The 18,561-nt window shown below is 43.1% G+C and overlaps 2 protein-coding genes across 2 annotated transcripts in view; both read left to right on the top strand.

Moving 5' to 3' along the window:
- The window catches only part of LOC308460892 (vomeronasal type-2 receptor 26-like), a gene marked incomplete at its 3' end in the record, with an annotated part of 285,070 nt that overhangs the window by 48,781 nt on the left and 217,728 nt on the right, over positions 1-18,561 (top strand). The gene's annotated exons all lie outside the window — the stretch shown is intronic.
- On the top strand, positions 8,801-14,483 carry LOC308460902 (olfactory receptor 4Q3-like; the record flags this gene model as incomplete). The annotated part of the gene is made up of 2 exons (XM_080977436.1): positions 8,801-8,969; positions 13,309-14,483. 2 exons carry the CDS (start codon positions 8,801-8,803, stop codon positions 14,481-14,483), a joined length of 1,344 nt encoding a protein of 447 aa, XP_080833562.1.

The raw sequence follows: 18,561 nt of genomic DNA, 5'->3' as shown, positions 1-18,561 counted from the left end.
CAGCAAAGACGAAACATGGAGCGATGCAACTGATGTCTCTGAAAAAGTCGGCTTCACTCTTCCTCCAAATACCAACATTTATTTCTGGCAATACAAGCTGGGTTTGGGCAAGGATGACGTATTGTACTGCCGTGACCTGGCTTTTACTGATAATTCTAAGCCACCTACTTATGTCCCATTGCCACCGGCAGCTGATTAACCCAAAATAACATACCAATAGGCTGCCACTTCTTTCCTATGGTTTACCGTATTTGAAAATTGTCTCTGTTCAGGCTCTTGTACTTTACCATCTGTATTTTTCTTTACCTGCTTTCATTACTTTGGGAAAGGGCCCTGGCACAATGATAACACATATAATTCACATTCAGAAGGTCACAGGTGCAGACCCTTTCTCTGAAATCCTCAAAAGCCACTATCAGTCTCTATACACCAGGTGTGGGAAAATTATGGCTCTCTGCAGATGTTTCTGAACTACATCACCCAACAGGCCCAGCCGTTCCCAGTGTAGCTAATACTGAGCTGGACGGATCAATGGTCTGACTCAGTATAAGACAGTTCCCTATATTCCTAAATTCTAAAGCTCCAGAAGTCAGAATGGGAGTGAACATCCATTACCTTTAGGTGGGGTATGGCAGAGTTGGTTGACAAATGAATGCAAAGAAACCTCTTTTGAGAGCATGGATTCTATGGATTCTAACCAAAGGTTAGAAAGATAGCTGCAGTGGTTTTTCTACTGGGGCAGCACTTCCATTTTGGGGGTATGCCAAAAATGAATCATTTCATCTTCCCTAGTATTTTGTGGGTAGTTGGCCTGAAACACAAAGGGGTGCACTTCTGGGACTGCCATTTCCTCAGCCAGTGGTGGGGGATCCTTTAACCCACAGGCCTAATTCAGTTTAAAAGAGTTCCTAATTCAGCCCACAAATCCATTTCCAACTTTACCTGCCCTATAACTTATGGCATATATGGAAATTTTCTGAAGTCATAAAGCTCCTAGTGGGTGGCTTCTCTTTGTCCTCTCCTGCTGGAAAACAAATGCCTACAAGGGACTGAGCCTTAGTGCACGCCCAATAGTTACAATTTTTGATCTTACATTGGAATCCTGCAGAGTATGAGGCAACCATTTCCTGGCTACAAAAGTGAATATGTAAAGTAGCACCAGTCTTGGATTATCTCCTCTTAGGGCTCAACGAAATCTCACAGCAAATCTCACCCACGGTTTTCCTTCTTCTTTCTTAAAAAAAATAATCAGAATGAGCACTACAAAAATGTTCATCATTCTCTATTTCAGATTTTGAAATATCTTCATAATCCCTTCATTTCATAATTTCCATCAATATTTCATTAATCTGGGATTCGTTAATTTGTGTTTTGGGTATCATTATTTCTTGCAACTAGTGTCTTTCCTTCTATTCTGCTATTGATTTCTTTGAAATTTTGAATTGAAATAAAATGAAGTGCTTCTGAATATCAGGTCTGCCAGATTTCAGGGAGATTGAACAGAGGGCACCCATTTGAGAGGAAAATGAATGAAGAGAATACATTGGATACACCTCTGTTGTCTGTGCAGAAAAGGGAGGAAAAATTCTGCCAGTCAGGAGAATATGACTCAGTCTCTGTCAATGGTTGCTGGGTCAATTTTGCTTGGAAAAATCCACCAAGAATCTTCTCAGCAACTATTGACAGAGAATGGATAACATTCATATTTCTGAGAGTAAGAAGCACTCATCAGTGGAACCTCCTCCATTGGACGGTTAGATGGTCATTGATTAGGGACTCTCTAGTTGTAATTCCTGCATTGCAGAGGGTTGAACTACATGATGCCTGCGGTCCCTTCCAACTCCACAATTCTTCTTCTTGGCACTTGGCAGATTATAGTTATTCACTGTGGTATCAAAGCAAGTATATTGGAGTGCACCTCCCTTTTCATGGCAAGGGTGGGGATCATTTTCAGCCATCTTCCTTTGTGAGCAAACTTGACAGCAGTGTGCAGGGCCAGAGCCCAAACTGGTGCAGTCAGTGACAAAGGGTACAGAACAACATATGGGAATCGTATCTTTGCATGGTATCCAAACACCTCCACACAAACTCTTTACATTATACATCCAAACAACAAAGAGGCATTATCAGAGTTCAATAATTCATTCTAGGATGGAAGTAGTGTGGAAGGCAGGGTCCAGGGGGGCAGGCTTGTGAAGTGGAGTGTTGGAGGGAGGGAAAGGAATCTTGGGAAACTTCAAAGGGCTGGATAGAGTAGCTGGGGGTGGGGTGGGGAAATAGAGCCTGATGCTTCACCCCATTTCATTATCTTTTAAATTGGGAAACATGACTGATCCTGGCTTGATTGAATTCTCCTGGTGGAAGTTTTCCCCAACTGATGTCTTTAATCAAGGAAGGAACGTGTCATATCTCTGCTGTACTTTTTGCTGGGACGCATTAATTAAAGCAAGGTTGGTGTCTCTGAAGTTCCTGTGTTAAGTCTCACAGTCTTTCAGCCTGGAGTTTCAGCCTGTTTTACCTTGAGACATTTCAGAAGGCCCTTCATCTATTCCAACCCTGTGCAATGCAGGTGTTTCTCTACCTTGGTTTCCCTTGCCTAGCAGGGAGGGATACTGAGTAGTGTGGCATATCAAGGTCCAGGAATTTCCAAGTTCTCTCCCCCCCCCCCCAGGTTCTGGTGCACAAAAGCGGAACAGCTATGCCCCTGCCACCCCACTGCAAGGCTGTTCTTATTTCCTCTAAGGACCCGGCACCACCAATTTCACCCTTCACCAGCTGCAGAGCTGCCTGGTTTGATCTGCAAGGAGAAAGGAAGTGCAGTTTCCAAGGGCCTTTTGCAATGAGAGAGCTGTGGCTTCGCTGCATACCTTAGGCACCCCATCTATGGGTATAGGGGATTTCTGCCCTCCTTTTCCTTACTCACCCCTGCCCCCATATTGCACCTCACTTATGTGGTCCAAAGGAAAGCAGAACAATATGTTTTATACCAGTTGGAAGGTTGTATACAAAGGACTATCCAGCTGTTTTAGGGACTCCGCTCTGGATTTGTGTAGAGTTTCCTCCTTAGCCTGTTCTTCCCACAAAGCTATCCTGCAAGGCAGTAGAGGTTTAGGATCAGAGATTTCCTTCTTTTAGATGGGCAGTATTCCCAGATTGATGTACCCCATCTTAACAGTTAAGGTCTAACCTTGTGATTACTGTAGAAGACCATAAGAATGGTTTACCAAAGCTTCTGTTGAGGATCCAAGAATTCGGACAGGTAGCAGGCTTTAAATTAAATAAAAATAAAACTAAGACCTTGGTGAAGAAGGTGACAGAACAATATAAAAAGGATTTACAACAACTTACAGATCTAGGTATACATAAGAAAGTTAAATATCTGGGTGTATGGCTGACATCTAAAATATTAATATATTTCAAGACAGATACATAAATACTTGGAAAGAAATAAAGAAAAACTTAAAAATTTGGAGAAGGGTGAATCTATCTTTTGGGGGAAGAATATCAGTTATAAAAATGAATGCATTGCCAAGAATGCTATTTTTATTCTATATTATGAGGTGTCCTGTCTCTGCTGGCTCCAGGTATGGGTAAAATTGAAAAAATGCAGATATATTGGATTTGGAAGGATATGTCAATAGGAATGGGTGGCATGCATACTTATGGTATGAAAAAGCCAAGGTGCATAAAGGCTTTCAGAACCATCTAATAAGAAAACCAATCTTTATGGTATGGGGGAAATATAAAAAATTATTAGAGCAAAAAACACCCTGGTGGCTTTCCCCTATAGAAGCAATATCGCTGAAAAACTCAAATATGAGAAGTAATTGGTCTACATATAGTGAGCTGTTAACCAAAGAAGAACATCAGGTGAATCTAAAAGATTATAATGAGATAAGGGATTTATTAACGGATTGGCTAGAGTTTCACTAATCAAATGATATTTTTAAGATAGATAAAAAGAAAGGTTTTAGTTGTGAAATACCAAAATTTCAAAAAGATTTCTTAGAAAATTGGGTTTGGAACTTAACAGGTTAAGTTGTTCCCATGATGCCTCAGCATTCTGACGTCAGCTTTAGAAGCTGGGAGGAGTTACGTTCTGTTCCTCTCTGGTCTCTGAGGGAAGAGGTCGCAGTTTTTAGTCATGGCTGCGGTGAGCCCAGGAGTTTCCTGGGGAAAGTCGGAATAAAGATACTGAAATGGACAAACCTGGTCTCTGTCTGTGTTTGTCGGAAGCTAAGTGGAAGCTACGTGACAGTTTCACCGCTGTGTTCAACTCTGCTGAGGCGTGACTGGAGAGCTACTGGAGACGGAGCTGAGTGGCGCAGCTAGGAGGAAGCGCGCCGGGCATAAAGAGCTAATTGTGGATCGTAAATCAATTAGCGGGGGTCACGCCAAACCAATAAATCAATCCAACAGGTTATGGGTGCTTAATCACCGATCGTAAAAACTGTCACAGGAACGCTTTGAAGTCGCCGGAATGCGTTTGAAGTCTGCGGTCTAAGGCAGAGAAAGTCGCTGGCAGGAGTTTTTGCCTGGTGTTAAGAGGCAAAGGAGAGCTGCGGAGCTCAGAGCAGCTGAAAGACGCAAAGTGTTTGCCTGTGCTGAGAGCTGAGTGCTGGGAGCTGAAGAGCAGCTGGAAAATCGTTTCTCCACGGATGGGTGCCGGAGGAGCTTGTGATCTGTGAGTACAGCTTGGGGCCCCTTGGGAGAACGGAAGACAATGGCAGGCAGCCAGGTCTTGGAGGACATTCCGATTGAACAGCTCACTCTAAGAAGTTGGGCAAGGGCGTAAAGTCAGCAAGGGCTGCCTGGGATGTGCTGTGAAGCTTCAGCAGGAGGCCAGAGCCCTGAAGAAGTATTGAGAAAAGCCTAGAGATGGCTGCAGCCCCTGTTCCTGATGTTTTAGCCTCAAGGAGTGCTAGTGAGCAGGTCGGGGGGGCGAAGGATTCCAAAGGCCACTTTGAAAAGTTTTCCACTGTGCGTGCTGGAGTGGAATGTCAACAAAGCAGGTTCCCAGAAAGCCGCAGTGGGAGCCAGGCCAGAGGGGGCGGAGCTGGCAAGGAGTGCTTTTCCGGAAGAAGGAGGGCCAGGCCAGCTGGGAGGAGCCCCGGGCAGTGTTTTTCCACTGGAGTTCGTCGTTGCTGCCCATGGAGAGTGGAGACAGCTGGGCAGGAAGGTCCCAAGGTCAACCAGCTGAGTTCCCATGGGAGCCAGTCTCGGAGAGGAGGCCAGCGTGGGAACGCAAGGGAAAGACGTGGTTCAGACGCTGGGGAGGGTTGTTTTCTTATCACTGCTTCTATGGCAACTGTGAAGAACAACTCCAGCCAGGACACGGTGACACGCTGGGTGTTGGATACTGCTGTTGGTCAGCACCTGCTAAGCGAGCCTGCTGGCAAAATGCGGAACTGCAGAGCTGTTTTCAACAGGACACAACTGTGATGTTAGCAGACGGAATGAGAAAGTCGGTTTCTGCTGTGGCTAACATGTCTTTTTCTCCTTTACAGGAGGAGCTAGAGGTCTACGTTGGGGGGAAACAAGTGGCCAACGTGAAAAGGGGGCAGAACAATCTCTTTGTTCTGGAGTCACCTCTGGAGGGTGGTGGGAATGCTGGAAAAGCACAGGCGCAGTGTGCTAAGGTTCCCAGTCATGTGCAAAAGCTGCACAGGTGCACAAAAGGGTGTAAACTCCGGAAATGTGGGAGGTCCCTAGGGTGCAGGGCATGCAAGGGTGCACAGGTACATGGTTTTCCCGGGTTTGGGAGGGTAGCCAAAGAGCCCTTTGAGCTCTTTGAGGCAGGTGGTCCAAAGGTTCAGGACAAGGTCTTCTGTGGATATGATCCTGCAACCAATGGGTGGAAGTTTGCATACCCAGAGGGTGATCAAACCAAGCTGCTGGTCAGTAAGCAGGCTGAGTTCTGTGAACAGGATGGGTGTTCAAGACTCAGGGTTGGTTCTGTTTTTCTCTCAGAATGTCTGTCTGATTCTGAGGAGGAAAGGGAGGCAGAGGCTGATCCCGGTGATGGGGACCAGGTCCAAGATCAGGGTTCAGGGCAGGTCTGGGCATCTCCAAAGGTTGTGAAAGGAGTGTCCAGGTGTGAGGCTTCATCTCCGGTTAGCGTAATGGAGAAAGCTCACAAACAGGGTGTCAAGTCAGAGGGGGAAGGATCTGACGGAGAAGACACAACTGCTGGCCCAAATGGGTCAGTAGGGTATCAGGTCACAAGTGCGTGAAAAAGTGTCGCACAGTGTGATTCTGGGAGTGTTGAAGGGGTTCAACAGGTGCCTGGGAAAGATGCCGGGAAAGGGCATAAGGCAAAGGGAAAGGTGTTGAACTCAACAAGGTCTTGTCAGAATGGTTCGGCAAGAGGGGGTGTTGGGTTTGGAACTTAACAGGTTAAGTTGTTCCCATGATGCCTCAGCATTCTGACGTCAGCTTTAGAAGCTGGGAGGAGTTACGTTCTGTTCCTCTCTGGTCTCTGAGGGAAGAGGTCGCAGTTTTTAGTCATGGCTGCGGTGAGCCCAGGAGTTTCCTGGGGAAAGTCGGAATAAAGATACTGAAATGGACAAACCTGGTCTCTGTCTGTGTTTGTCGGAAGCTAAGTGGAAGCTACGTGACAGTTTCACCGCTGTGTTCAACTCTGCTGAGGCGTGACTGGAGAGCTACTGGAGACGGAGCTGAGTGGCGCAGCTAGGAGGAAGCGCGCCGGGCATAAAGAGCTAATTGTGGATCGTAAATCAATTAGCGGGGGTCACGCCAAACCAATAAATCAATCCAACATACTTATGGTATGAAAAAGCCAAGGTGCATAAAGGCTTTCAGAACCATCTAATAAGAAAACCAATCTTTATGGTATGGGGGAAATATAAAAAATTATTAGAGCAAAAAACACCCTGGTGGCTTTCCCCTATAGAAGCAATATCGCTGAAAAACTCAAATATGAGAAGTAATTGGTCTACATATAGTGAGCTGTTAACCAAAGAAGAACATCAGGTGAATCTAAAAGATTATAATGAGATAAGGGATTTATTAACGGATTGGCTACAGTTTCACTAATCAAATGATATTTTTAAGATAGATAAAAAGAAAGGTTTTAGTTGTGAAATACCAAAATTTCAAAAAGATTTCTTAGAAAATACTGTTACAGTATATGCATCACTTGCCTTTAAAGTGGCACACAAAAGATGAACAGGTCAAGTCAGTAATGATACACTGGGCAAAGGATTTGGGACATAATATCCAGATGGATGATTGGGAAAGGTTTTGGAATTTGGATTTGAAATTTATGGCATGTTGTACATTGAAAGAAAATTATATGAGAATGATGTACTGGTGGTATTTGACTCCTACTAAGTTAGCAAAAATGTATAGGAGATGGACTGATAGCTGCTGAAAATGTAAAGAAAAAGAAGGTACCTTTTATCATATGTGGTGGACTTGTAAGGTAATAAAACCTTTCTGGGGGGTGATATATAATGAAATGAAAAAAAATTGCTTAAAATAACTTTTGCTAAGAAACCAGAAACCTTTTTACTAGGAATTACATGTACCAACATACCAAAGGAACAGAAAAGACTTTTTAAAAGCTGCCCAGATGCTACTATCTCAGAGATGGAAAGAAGCTAAAGTCCCTACCAGAGAAGAATGGCAAACCAAGCTGATGGACCATGTTCAGATGGCAAAACTGACTGGAAATCTCAGAAGCCAAGAGGATAAAAACATTATAAAATAATTGGAAAGATAGAAACAGAAGCAGGCTTTTTATTTCACTGTAGTGTAAAAATTACTATGGATAATATGGTTGATATAAAAATTAGAGTATGGATGAATATGCGGTAGTAGATGTTTAAAACGAGACCCCATGGAGGGGATGGGGGGAAGTCCTGAGATTCAGAGAATCTCTTTCTATAGATATTTTTTCCACTCTATTTGTACTTTGTATTTTTAAAAGCAATGAAAATGCTTTCAAAAACAACAGCAGCAACCAGTTAAGGTCTAATTAATCACTGTGAAGAGCCCCAGAGAATGTTTGGTGTAGCTTAAAAACAACAGGAGATTCGTCTTTAGACTCCCATTCTAGCAATGGTTTTATATATTTTAGAGATTATTATTTTTTGTTAAGCCCCAATGCTTTACAGCATCCCGAGACCTCAGTGGTTCACTAGAAACTGAGCATTTTGCTTTATTGTTACCCGTTCCTCAGTATTATTCAAGTAGCAATTTGCAGCTGTATTTTTAAAGCGTTCATTGCTTATAAAGAAAAAAGATATACAATGAATTTATTAGCAGAACTTCATACTGAGAAATTATTTAACAAGTATATTAACAAAAATGCCTTCCAAAGGATCTACACTTCCTATCTTTTGTTGAACCTTTGGGCATCAGCTTGGCCATTTTGGCTCTGACTTTTTCTGCAGCCACAGTTCTGGTGCTTGGAATCTTCATCAAACATAGGAAGACTCCCATCGTCAAAGCCAACAACGAGAACCTCACCTACACTCTTCTCATCTCCCTCCTCCTCTGCTTCCTCTGTTCCTTGCTATTCATTGGCCGTCCCCAGTTGCTGACTTGCTATCTACGACAAACAGCTTTTGGAGTAGTCTTCTTCATGTCCATTTCTTCCATCTTGGTAAAAACTCTCACTGTGGTTCTGGCTTTCATGGCCACGAAGCCTACATCCCAGATAAGGAAATGGATTGGGAACCGGTTTTCAATCTCTCTTGTTCTCTGCTGCTCAAGTATTCAAGCAAGCATTTGCATGATATGGCTATGTGCTGACCCTCCTTTCCCAAATTTGGACATGCACTCCTTGCCTGAAGAAATCATTGTGGAATGCCATGAAGGATCAACCAACATGTTCTACTATATTCTTGGCTACATGGGATTGCTGGCTTTGGTCAGCTTCACTGTAGCTTTCTTTGCTCGGAAGCTGCCGGATACTTTTAATGAAGCCAAGTTCATCACCTTCAGTATGTTGGTGTTTTTCAGTGTGTGGGTCTCTTTTGTTCCAGCTTATCTAAGCACCAAAGGGAAATACATGGTGGCTGCAGAAATTTTCTCCATCTTGGCCTCCAGCGCTGGATTGTTGGGCTGCATCTTTTTCCCCAAAGTATACATAATTCTTTTGAGGCCTGAACTGAACAGAAGAGAGCAGCTAATAAGGAGTAACAAGAAGAAAATAAACATCTGAAACTATTACTGATATAGTATTATGAAATTGTAATGTTAACTGGAAAGTTAATTTGAGAATGTGGATTTACAACTTTTGGGGTTTGGTTCTAGTTACATTAATATCAGTAGGATTGAAGTGTGATTCACTTTGCCCGGCTCAAACCCAAATTCTCTTCATTCTAGGGTTGAACAAATCGGTTATTTGTGGTTCCTCTCAGTTTCTCATTTTTCACAACATTCCCATATCAGTTTGCAAAGTCCTCACAATAATTGGTCAGTGTTTTAGTTTTTGTTTCTCTTAATATGTACATTTTTGGAAGCTTAATAAAATGCATTTTTATATGCTGTTCGCATGAATGTACACATTTTTTGCACACATGTTTTTGGTTCAAGAACTACATTGCAACATTTGGAGAAGTATTGATTTCAAAGGAGGGCTGTGTTTTGGTTCATGCATTGCTTTGGTAAATGCAAATTAGGAGCATTAAAATGTGAGCGAAACCAAATTTCTCTCTCATCTTTACTCCATGTCTCACAGAAGCTTTTCTGTGAAAAAGAAAAGTCATTAAAATATTGTCACTGGGCCAATATGTATTCCAGATGTCTAACTTAAAGCTTTATCTGCAACTCTTCAATATGCATTAGGACAATAGCCATATGTTGTCACTGGATTTCTTCTAAAGCAAAATTTAATTGAGATGTGGAAGCTTATCCACCAGCAGAATAAATATAAGTAAAAAATAAAATCAAAAGCAAAACAGTATCAATATTTTCCTTCTAATTGAGAGAACTTATTTAAAGAAACTAGGAATGTTGAAGTACTATTATATCCCCACCCCCCGCAAAAAAAAAACACACAACCAAAAAAATACTGGCTGGATTAATTTTATTTTTCTTGGTTACAGTTTCTGTCGTATCTCTGCATCACAAACATGCAATTGATAGGTAGAACTCCTAGTTTAATCCCTGGCAGCTCCTGGTTAGCAGGTGCCATATCAACATGGGCAATACTGATCAAGATGGACCAATGGTCTGGCTTAGAGTAAGACAGCTTTCTATTTTCATAATGTTATTCCAAACACAATGGTTGGGAGAAAATTCATTCCCCATGCTTCTCCAAATGATTAGATGTGATAGCTGGCAAATCCAGATGGAACCCATGGTAAAAAATACTGGATGCCGGAAAGGTCAAGAGTGGTTCAGAAAGAGGGTGGGCCTGCTCATCAGGTATATTGGAAGGGTGCTATATATGGTGCCCCAATAGGGAAATCTCTCAAATCTCCATATTTGCACATGCTGAACTGTTTTGGAGCTGAATATTTCCCAAAATTTATTGAATCATTATTTTTAATTACCCTCTGGGGCATTCAACAGTAGCAAGCGTTCCCCAGAGTTTTGACACCTTTGTCAACAATTTTCAGAAAAGGTCGCTAGGATGTTCACAGAGGATTCATAGACCTCTATTACAGGGGGCTCATCCAATTTGTTGCACAAGGACATCCCATGGATTATCACCTGTGTGGTTCAAGGGCAGGCAGAGCAAGCATGTAGGTAACAATACATCGGAGATGGGGCAGTATCGGATACATCCACTTGAGATTGGTACAGTGGTACCATGGGTAAGTACTTAATTCATTCCGGAGGTCCATTCTTAACCTGAAACTGTTCTTAACCTGAAGCACCACTTTAGCTAATGGGGCTTCCCGCTGCTGCTGCCCTGCCAGAGCACGATTTTTGTTCTCATCCTGAAGCAAAGTTCTTAACCCGAGGTCATATTTCTGGGCTAGCGGAGTCTGTAACCTGAAGCGTATGTAACCCGGGGTACCACTGTACTAAAGTCATCTGGGTTTTTAAGCTGAGGACGATTTTTTCCCCCTCCCACTTCTGAGAAAATGCATAATCTGGCAGGTGACAGTAGAAGAGATGGGAGCAGGAAGTCCCTGGGGTCTACATGGAGACTATGGAGGAGGAAGCCAACAGGTAGTGCCCCCCTGGACTCATTGTGAAGTTGGAAGGGAGGCACATGGAGGCTGGCTGAGGGCAGATTGTGGTTGGTGGGACAGTGCCCCATTCCTCCTCATGGACTAACCTCCATCACATCTCACTGGTTCATTCTTAAGGGAGATGTGAGTTCAAATCCCAACTCAGTCATGCTGCGCCCACTGGGTAATGTAGGTTATTGTCCTTGGGTCATGCTAGCTCACAGAGTGTGAAAATGAGATGGGAACATTGGAGACCCTTGAAGGGTTCTGATACAAAACAAATAAAACACACCAATATTTACTAGCATCAGATCTTCTCCCAAGTGGGGCGGGGAAAGCCCAACATATTATGCAGCAGATAAGATCTTTTAAAACAGCTTCTAAGCCTCTTCGATTTTTAATTACCTCATTTGGGACCACACAGCAGCCAGTACACTCTCTCTAGGCAGCTAGCAGCATCAAGAAGAGTTAATCCATGTTTATTCACATAGGGTGGAAACCAAAGACATCTGTTGCAGGAGGAGTATATAAAAGGAAACTCCGAGATATGCCACCTCTTTGCTTCAAAATGGTCTGGGAGAAATTTGAGGAAAGTGCTCATTCTTACTCGTATTCTCAATATTCACAATTGCATGAAGGATTCCCACCCCCCTCTACTCAGGTTCTCAGTTTTTCCTCACCACCATCCACCCCCACAAATGAATCCTGGAGATAGTCACCATCCAACCATCCATCCAACCAACCCCCCCCCTTCTCCTTTTGTCCACCTAGATACTTTTAAAAGATCACAAAAGTTGGAGAATTCAGGATTGCCTTGGAATAGTGTGTTGATGGCAGAGATTGAAGGAGGTACGGACACTGAATTGCCTTCTATTGATATGAAAGTGACCATGGTAGTTATTTCTAGCAGTGCCATGACTCTTGCATCCAGTCATTTTGTTATCATAGTTATCAGCACGATACTGTTCAGAAGTAAATCCTGCTGAGTTCTGTGGTAAGTTGATTTAGGATTGCAGACTATGTCTCTTCTTTTTGACCCTGCAATGGGAATTTATTATTATTTCTTTTTTTATTGTTTTTACCCTGTATTTTACTCTGTGAACCACCCTGAGATTTTATGATGCAGGATTGCTTATAAATCTATAACGATGATGATGATGATGATGATGATGATGATGATGATAACGAATTCGTAGTCATAATTTAAGTTGTTGTTAATGAGATTTTGGATCTGTTTTCTATTTGCAGCTCCCAAAGTGACTTGCAAGCAAGAAAGACCAACACAATTAATAAAAATAAGAAAAACTAGAAGAATGATAACAGTAGAATCCTTAGCATGTAAATTCCAAAGTGTCGTTGAACACAACAGGACTATGCAGACTTCTTTGAGCTGAGGTCTATTTAACATAGTGAGACATACTTCTGAGGAAACATGAATAGAACTGGGCTTTATGGACAGCAGAAGAGAACACCACCATTTCTACCATAGTAGTAACTCACTTGCCAAAAATACATAAATCCCCACCTTTTAAAACAAAAAACAAAAAACTGATAAGCTTTTATCTGCATCTAAAACTCCAGTAATAAAGAAACCAGATCTGGTGATTGCTGTGCCCGATATTATGGATAGTCTTAGTTGTATGCACCCCAAAATTTTGCTAGAGACAGAACTTGACATCCTGAAAACTCTCAGTTGTCATTCACAATCTAGTTTCTAGATCTCAATACTGTAAATATATGCTTGAAATGCTTAGTGGCATATCAAAGGTGATATTCTACTGTCAGGGACTGGGTTTCTGCACTCTATAGTCTTACCCAAACTCTTTATGCATAGCAGAAACAAAAGGAGTGTGTTTCTTTATGTGTGTGTGTGGGGGGGGTGTAAATCAGCAAACTCATTAATCTGCCTAATTCAGGTACAGTGCTGCTTTAAACAGAGTCTTTTTCTTAAAGAGATGAATATCACTTTGAAACAGTTTGTTGCATGCAGTAACTTGGGAATAAAACAGAAGAGATAGGACTAAGGACAGGTCCTCCCATAAGGCAAAGTGAGGCAGCCTGATGAAAGGGCATAACACTCATTCTACCCTATGATTGTCATTGAATCCCCTACATTTCCTGCTCTGTATCTCTTAAGTTCTCCTGCACCCCTCAGATTTGGTGGAAGATATTGCCCCACCACCAGTGCTGAAACGAGATTCAACAGCCAGCTCAGTCAGATTCTGCCTATGGAATGGGGGATGCCCTCATGTCCTTCCCATCAGGCAGCAAAATGTATTGGGTTGTCCCTATGAACATGAGCTGAAGGAATATTACCACCTTGTGCCAATTCTCTCTGTCTCTCCTACTAGAATCACCCTCATCATGAATGGAAGCACAATTTCAGAGTTTATTTTGCTGGGCTTCTCTGCCTCCCGCCCTTCCCAGATCTTCTTTTCTGCCATGGTGTTTGCCTGTTACACCATCGTCATTCTGGGCAACCTGTTGATCATAGTGACTGTGATGTCTGAGACACAGCTACAACACATCCCCATGTACTTATTTCTCGCCAATCTGAGTCTTGCGGACATGTCCCTCAGCTCAGTAGCTGCTCCAAAGCTAGCTGCAGATCTGTTGAACTGTGGCCATAGCATTTCCTATGGGGGCTGCATAGCCCAGATCTTCTTCCTCCATGTCTTTGGTGGTGCAGAGATGCTCCTCCTCACCCTCATGGCCTACGATCGCTATGTGGCCATCTGCCACCCACTAAGGTACACAGTCATCATGAATAGCCAGTGCTGCCTCAGGCTTCTCATGCTCTGCTGGGCAGGGGGCCTCATTCATTCCACCATCCAGATGGTCTTGATTGCCCACCTACCATTCTGTGGGCCCAATGTCCTGGACAACTTCTTCTGCGATATCCCAGAACTGATCAAGCTGGGCTGTGCAGACACATATGCCTATGAGATCCTCATGGTAGTCAACAGCAGCTTGCTAACTCTGCCATGCTTTCTGGCCTTGCTCCTTTCATACATCACAATCCTGACCAGCCTCTGTGGCCATTTCAGACAGGGCAGCGGGAAGGCTCTGTCCACCTGCAGCTCCCACCTGACAGTGGTCTGCCTCTTCTACGTGCCCTGTGCTATTGTGTATCTCAAGCCCTTCTCTAGCTCCCACACCAACAAGCTAGCCTCTGTGTTCTACGTGGTGGTCACACCTGCCCTCAATCCCTTCATCTACACCCTGAGGAACCAAGAGGTAAAGGAAGCCATGAGGAAGTTGAGGCTCAACTGTAGACTCCTCCTGGTGCCTCAAAGGAAGCAGATGTGTCAAAGGAACTGTTGTACTTAAGAGACATCATAACCAATCTGACTTCAAACAAATGGAGCACCACTGATGAGCATTCATTTTGCTTGTGAAATGCATATACAGTGGTACCTTGGGTTACAAACACTTCAGGTTACAAATTCCGCTAACCCGGAAGCAGTACCTCGGGTTTAGAACTTTACCTCAGGATGAGAACGGAAATCGTATGGTGGTGGTGCGGCGGCAGCGGGAGACCCCATTAGCTCAGATTAAGAACAGTTTCAGGTTAAGAACGGACCTCCAGAACAAATTAAGTTCTTAACCTGAGGTACCACTGTAATCATATTGAAAGGCATCGGAGGCAGCTTGTCCTTCCTATTTCAGTACTCTACCAGCCCTGTTTCCTCCTCTTCCCCATCAATCTCAGTCCTATCCTTATTTATCTGTTCAACTTGTCTTTCTTTAGTTTATCATACAAGCACCGTACTCTACCAAACTTTTTTGCTTGTTTTCCAACCCTTTTTCATTCTATTCAAGTTATTGAATCCTATTTGTTATTGTAAAAATAAAACAACATTTTTTTTTGGCTGTGTTTTAATGTTAGTTAGTTGCTTGCACAGTGTCACTTCCATTATTCCTCCCTCTCCGCACCAATCTTGGCCCTTGTTGGTTAGGTTTGAGCTTCATCAAGACAAGCAATGCTACAGTCCCTAGAGTAGTTTAACAATCAATTCATCTTCCCAGGGAATTGTCACTGTGAGAGGGAGTCTCTTAGTGACTCTAAGCACTCTTAATGGACTATAGTTCCTAGGATTCGTGGAGGGGGAGTCATTACTGTTTATAGTGGTATGATACTACTTTAATTGTATAGGGCAGATGACATTTACATGGCTGGACTGTAAGCTGCTGCACAAAGTTAAGAGTCACATCCATGTCTGCATCCACTCTTCGCCTATGTTAGCACCCATCACTGACACAGGACCCCTAAAAGGGAGGAATATGAAAGCTGGAATGGAAAAGTTTTCCCACCTGTTCTCTTTAGTTGTCCTTCCCAGCTAATGGAGAATGTTGATGATCAAGGGTTAATGATATAGCTCCTCTGTAGAAAACAAAGCTCAACATTCCAGGTTGGTATTAGCAAGTTTGCTACAACAGGGTCTTGTTTGCCTGCCTTCTTCATATAAAACCTTACTGATGTGGAAAGCAGGTATAAAATGTTGTCCGTCTAGATCCACAAACATTTATGTGTCACAGGCAGATGGGACTGACCAGGACCTTTGATGACCTTGATGACCTTCAGCTATTATGGCTGTTCTCACCGATTACCACAGAAATGAAATATACTGTACTGTAAATTCTCTTCCTTCTCCAGGCCTTCCTTTATAGGCTGGGGGTCACAGCCCCACCCCTAGGACCACCCGCAAACAGTGAGTATTGAGCAACCAGGATTGATGATGGGTTCTATTGGCATAGAACATAAAGCATTCAAAGTGACTGCAGGGTGTCTGTGCAAAGTGACTACTATGGATGTCTGTGCAAAAGGGCCATAGATCAGTGATAGTTGCTTCAGCTGTATGTGTGGATATAGGCCTGTCAGAGTACATAATGTGTGGAGTGTGTGCCACATGTATGCATGTATGCCTCTCTGTGTGTGTGTGCTCCTGGTCTGGTATTGCCTGCTTATGTTAGGCCCACTTGCATGCAGGCCCCAGAAGGCTGGCCATGAGGAGAAAGGTTTCCTCATTTGTATGTACATTTGAGAGGGGAACATGCACACTTTCCATTTACTCCAGAGGTCGATCACACCCATTTGCACTCAGGTTCTGCTTGAGGACTTCCCATAATGGGAAGTGTGGTTGACCATTGTAAGGACAGTATGCTGAACCAGGTGTTCCTTGGATCTAATCCAACTGCAGTCTTTATTTGTCCTTATTAAGTGGAGAAACTTAGCTTCAGCACTCCAATAGCCATAACCCACTCTGCTCAATTCTTATCACATGCTCACACAGGCCAAAGCTCTTCTCTCTCTCTCTCTCTCTCTCTCGCTCTCTCTCTCTCTCTCCCCTTCTGCCTCATTCCAAACTTTGTTCTTTTTCACACAAAGACTTATTGCCTTTCCCATGGGTTGAGGGAAAGACAGATCTGTTCATTTAGCAACGTTGTCGCACATAGCAGAATAGCTATTTCCTGTCATTACTGAGATGAGCTTTGAAGAACCATCACTGTTTTATTCCCATGGCATCACATCACCTATATATTGCCTTATGAAAGAGTATGCCAGCCTAGCTCTGTCCAGCTGGCATGATAAGCTATCAATCTTCATCTTTACTACATCCCAAGCTTTAGATTCACTAAATTGGAAGGCAATGTTGAGGTCAGCATTCCAAAGTCACAAATCTTAATGCTGTGATGACCCATTGGTCCAACTCAATATCTTCCCTGGCAGGGCTAGATCAGCCATGAACTAGCAACAGCTGCTCATTGCTTCAAACAGAGATCATACCCCAGTCTCCTATATGAAATCCTTTAAGTGGGTATAGCATGGAATGGACCTAGAATCTTATGCATGCAAAGCATGTGCCTTAACTCTGAGCAATGATGAACCAGCCTGGAGACTGCACTTTGATGTCCTTTGAGCAATACGTTTATGCATATAGGCCTTTCTAGACACGACTTGGCAAGCCTGCAGCTTGATTAGTAGTAGTAGTAGTAGTAGTAGTAGTAGTAGTAGTGTAGCAGCAGGGATTTTCAGAACAAAGGAAGAGAGACCAGGGGCTCGAGGAATAACACCTTTATTTATGGCTGCAGCCAGACTTCAGTCCCAAGCAGAATGGAGTCCCGATCTCTGTTCAGATCAATCTTTTATAGGTTTTCAGAAAGCAAATCTGTATGACGCATTAACATGTAGTGCAGTCCAGAACTCTGACATGATTTATGAAGCAGGACGTTCTGTTAGCCAGAAATTGACATGATTTATGAGACCTTTGACATATTACAAGATTGGACATACAGGATACAGCTTGGCAAGCAAGCAGTAGCAGTTCCTCCCTACAGGCTTTTGATCTTCGAACAAGTCCTTCAACTTTCCTTAGCTAACACACTTTCTCATCCCTTGAGTCTGCCAATCTTCTTATATCATCCAGCTGGTCTGGTCATGGTAACCTTCCTGAGGAATAGTTCACTCATTACTCCCTTCCTGTAGCATTCTCACAAACTTCAAAGAGACAGCCTAGATAATGTTACTTCCCTAGAATATCATATAAATCTTCCTAATTAGCATTAGCAAGCTTCCTTACTGCTAAACTCTGCCAATTCCAGAGACCAGGTTCAGTCGATCAGAGCAAACTTTTTACCTCTTTGTGAACTGCAAGCTTTGCTGAGAGAAAGTTTCTCCTTTTTACAGGCTCCGGCTTGGGGTTCATTTCGCAAAGAGGCTTGTTACTTTTTACACAAAATTGGGGTTCAGAATAAGTTCTGTTCAGCCCTTCCTTCAGTAGTAGTAGTAGTAGCAGTAGAAGCAGTGCCCCACCCACCTGACTGCGATCCCCAGCCACTCTGGTTGGCTTCCAACATATATAAAAGCTGCAAAGATCTGTCATTTTAAACCAAATAAAGTACCCTCCTCCTCCTCTCTCTCTCTCTCTCTCTCTCTCTCTTCTCTCTCTCTCTCTCTTTCTCTCTCATGCACACACACAGAATTTTGTTTACAACATGAATAAATTATGCAATTACAACATAATAAAAGTAGTCATGAACAATAAAACATAAAAAAATGCACAACAAATGATTTCCACATAAATCATACAAGCTTTTAAAAATAAAAAATTCTATCAATAACAGCAACCCTTCCACTGCAACAACCCTGGAACAAAGACGGAAGGGGAGTTAGCATGGAGAGGATGAAAAGAGTGGAGGGAAAGCTTGCATTTGAGGGTGGGAAAGAGGGGAGGCAAAGTTTGCACGGAGCTGGAAAAGAAGGGATCTTTGCCAAAAGAGGGAGAAAGCGGAAGAGAAAGAGCACAAAAGAAGTGGGGTTGAAGATCAGCATTGGCAAAGTGTAGGCTTTGGCTTTTCCCTCTCCTCATCCTTCAGCTGCCGCCCTTCTCCAACCTTGGTGAAAAGC

This window comes from Podarcis pityusensis (assembly GCF_964106645.2).
Source record: "Podarcis pityusensis genome assembly, chromosome: 13".
Taxonomy (NCBI): domain Eukaryota; kingdom Metazoa; phylum Chordata; class Lepidosauria; order Squamata; family Lacertidae; genus Podarcis; species Podarcis pityusensis.
Note: the sequence above shows the minus strand (reverse complement) of the source record. Positions and strands in the feature narration are given on the sequence as shown.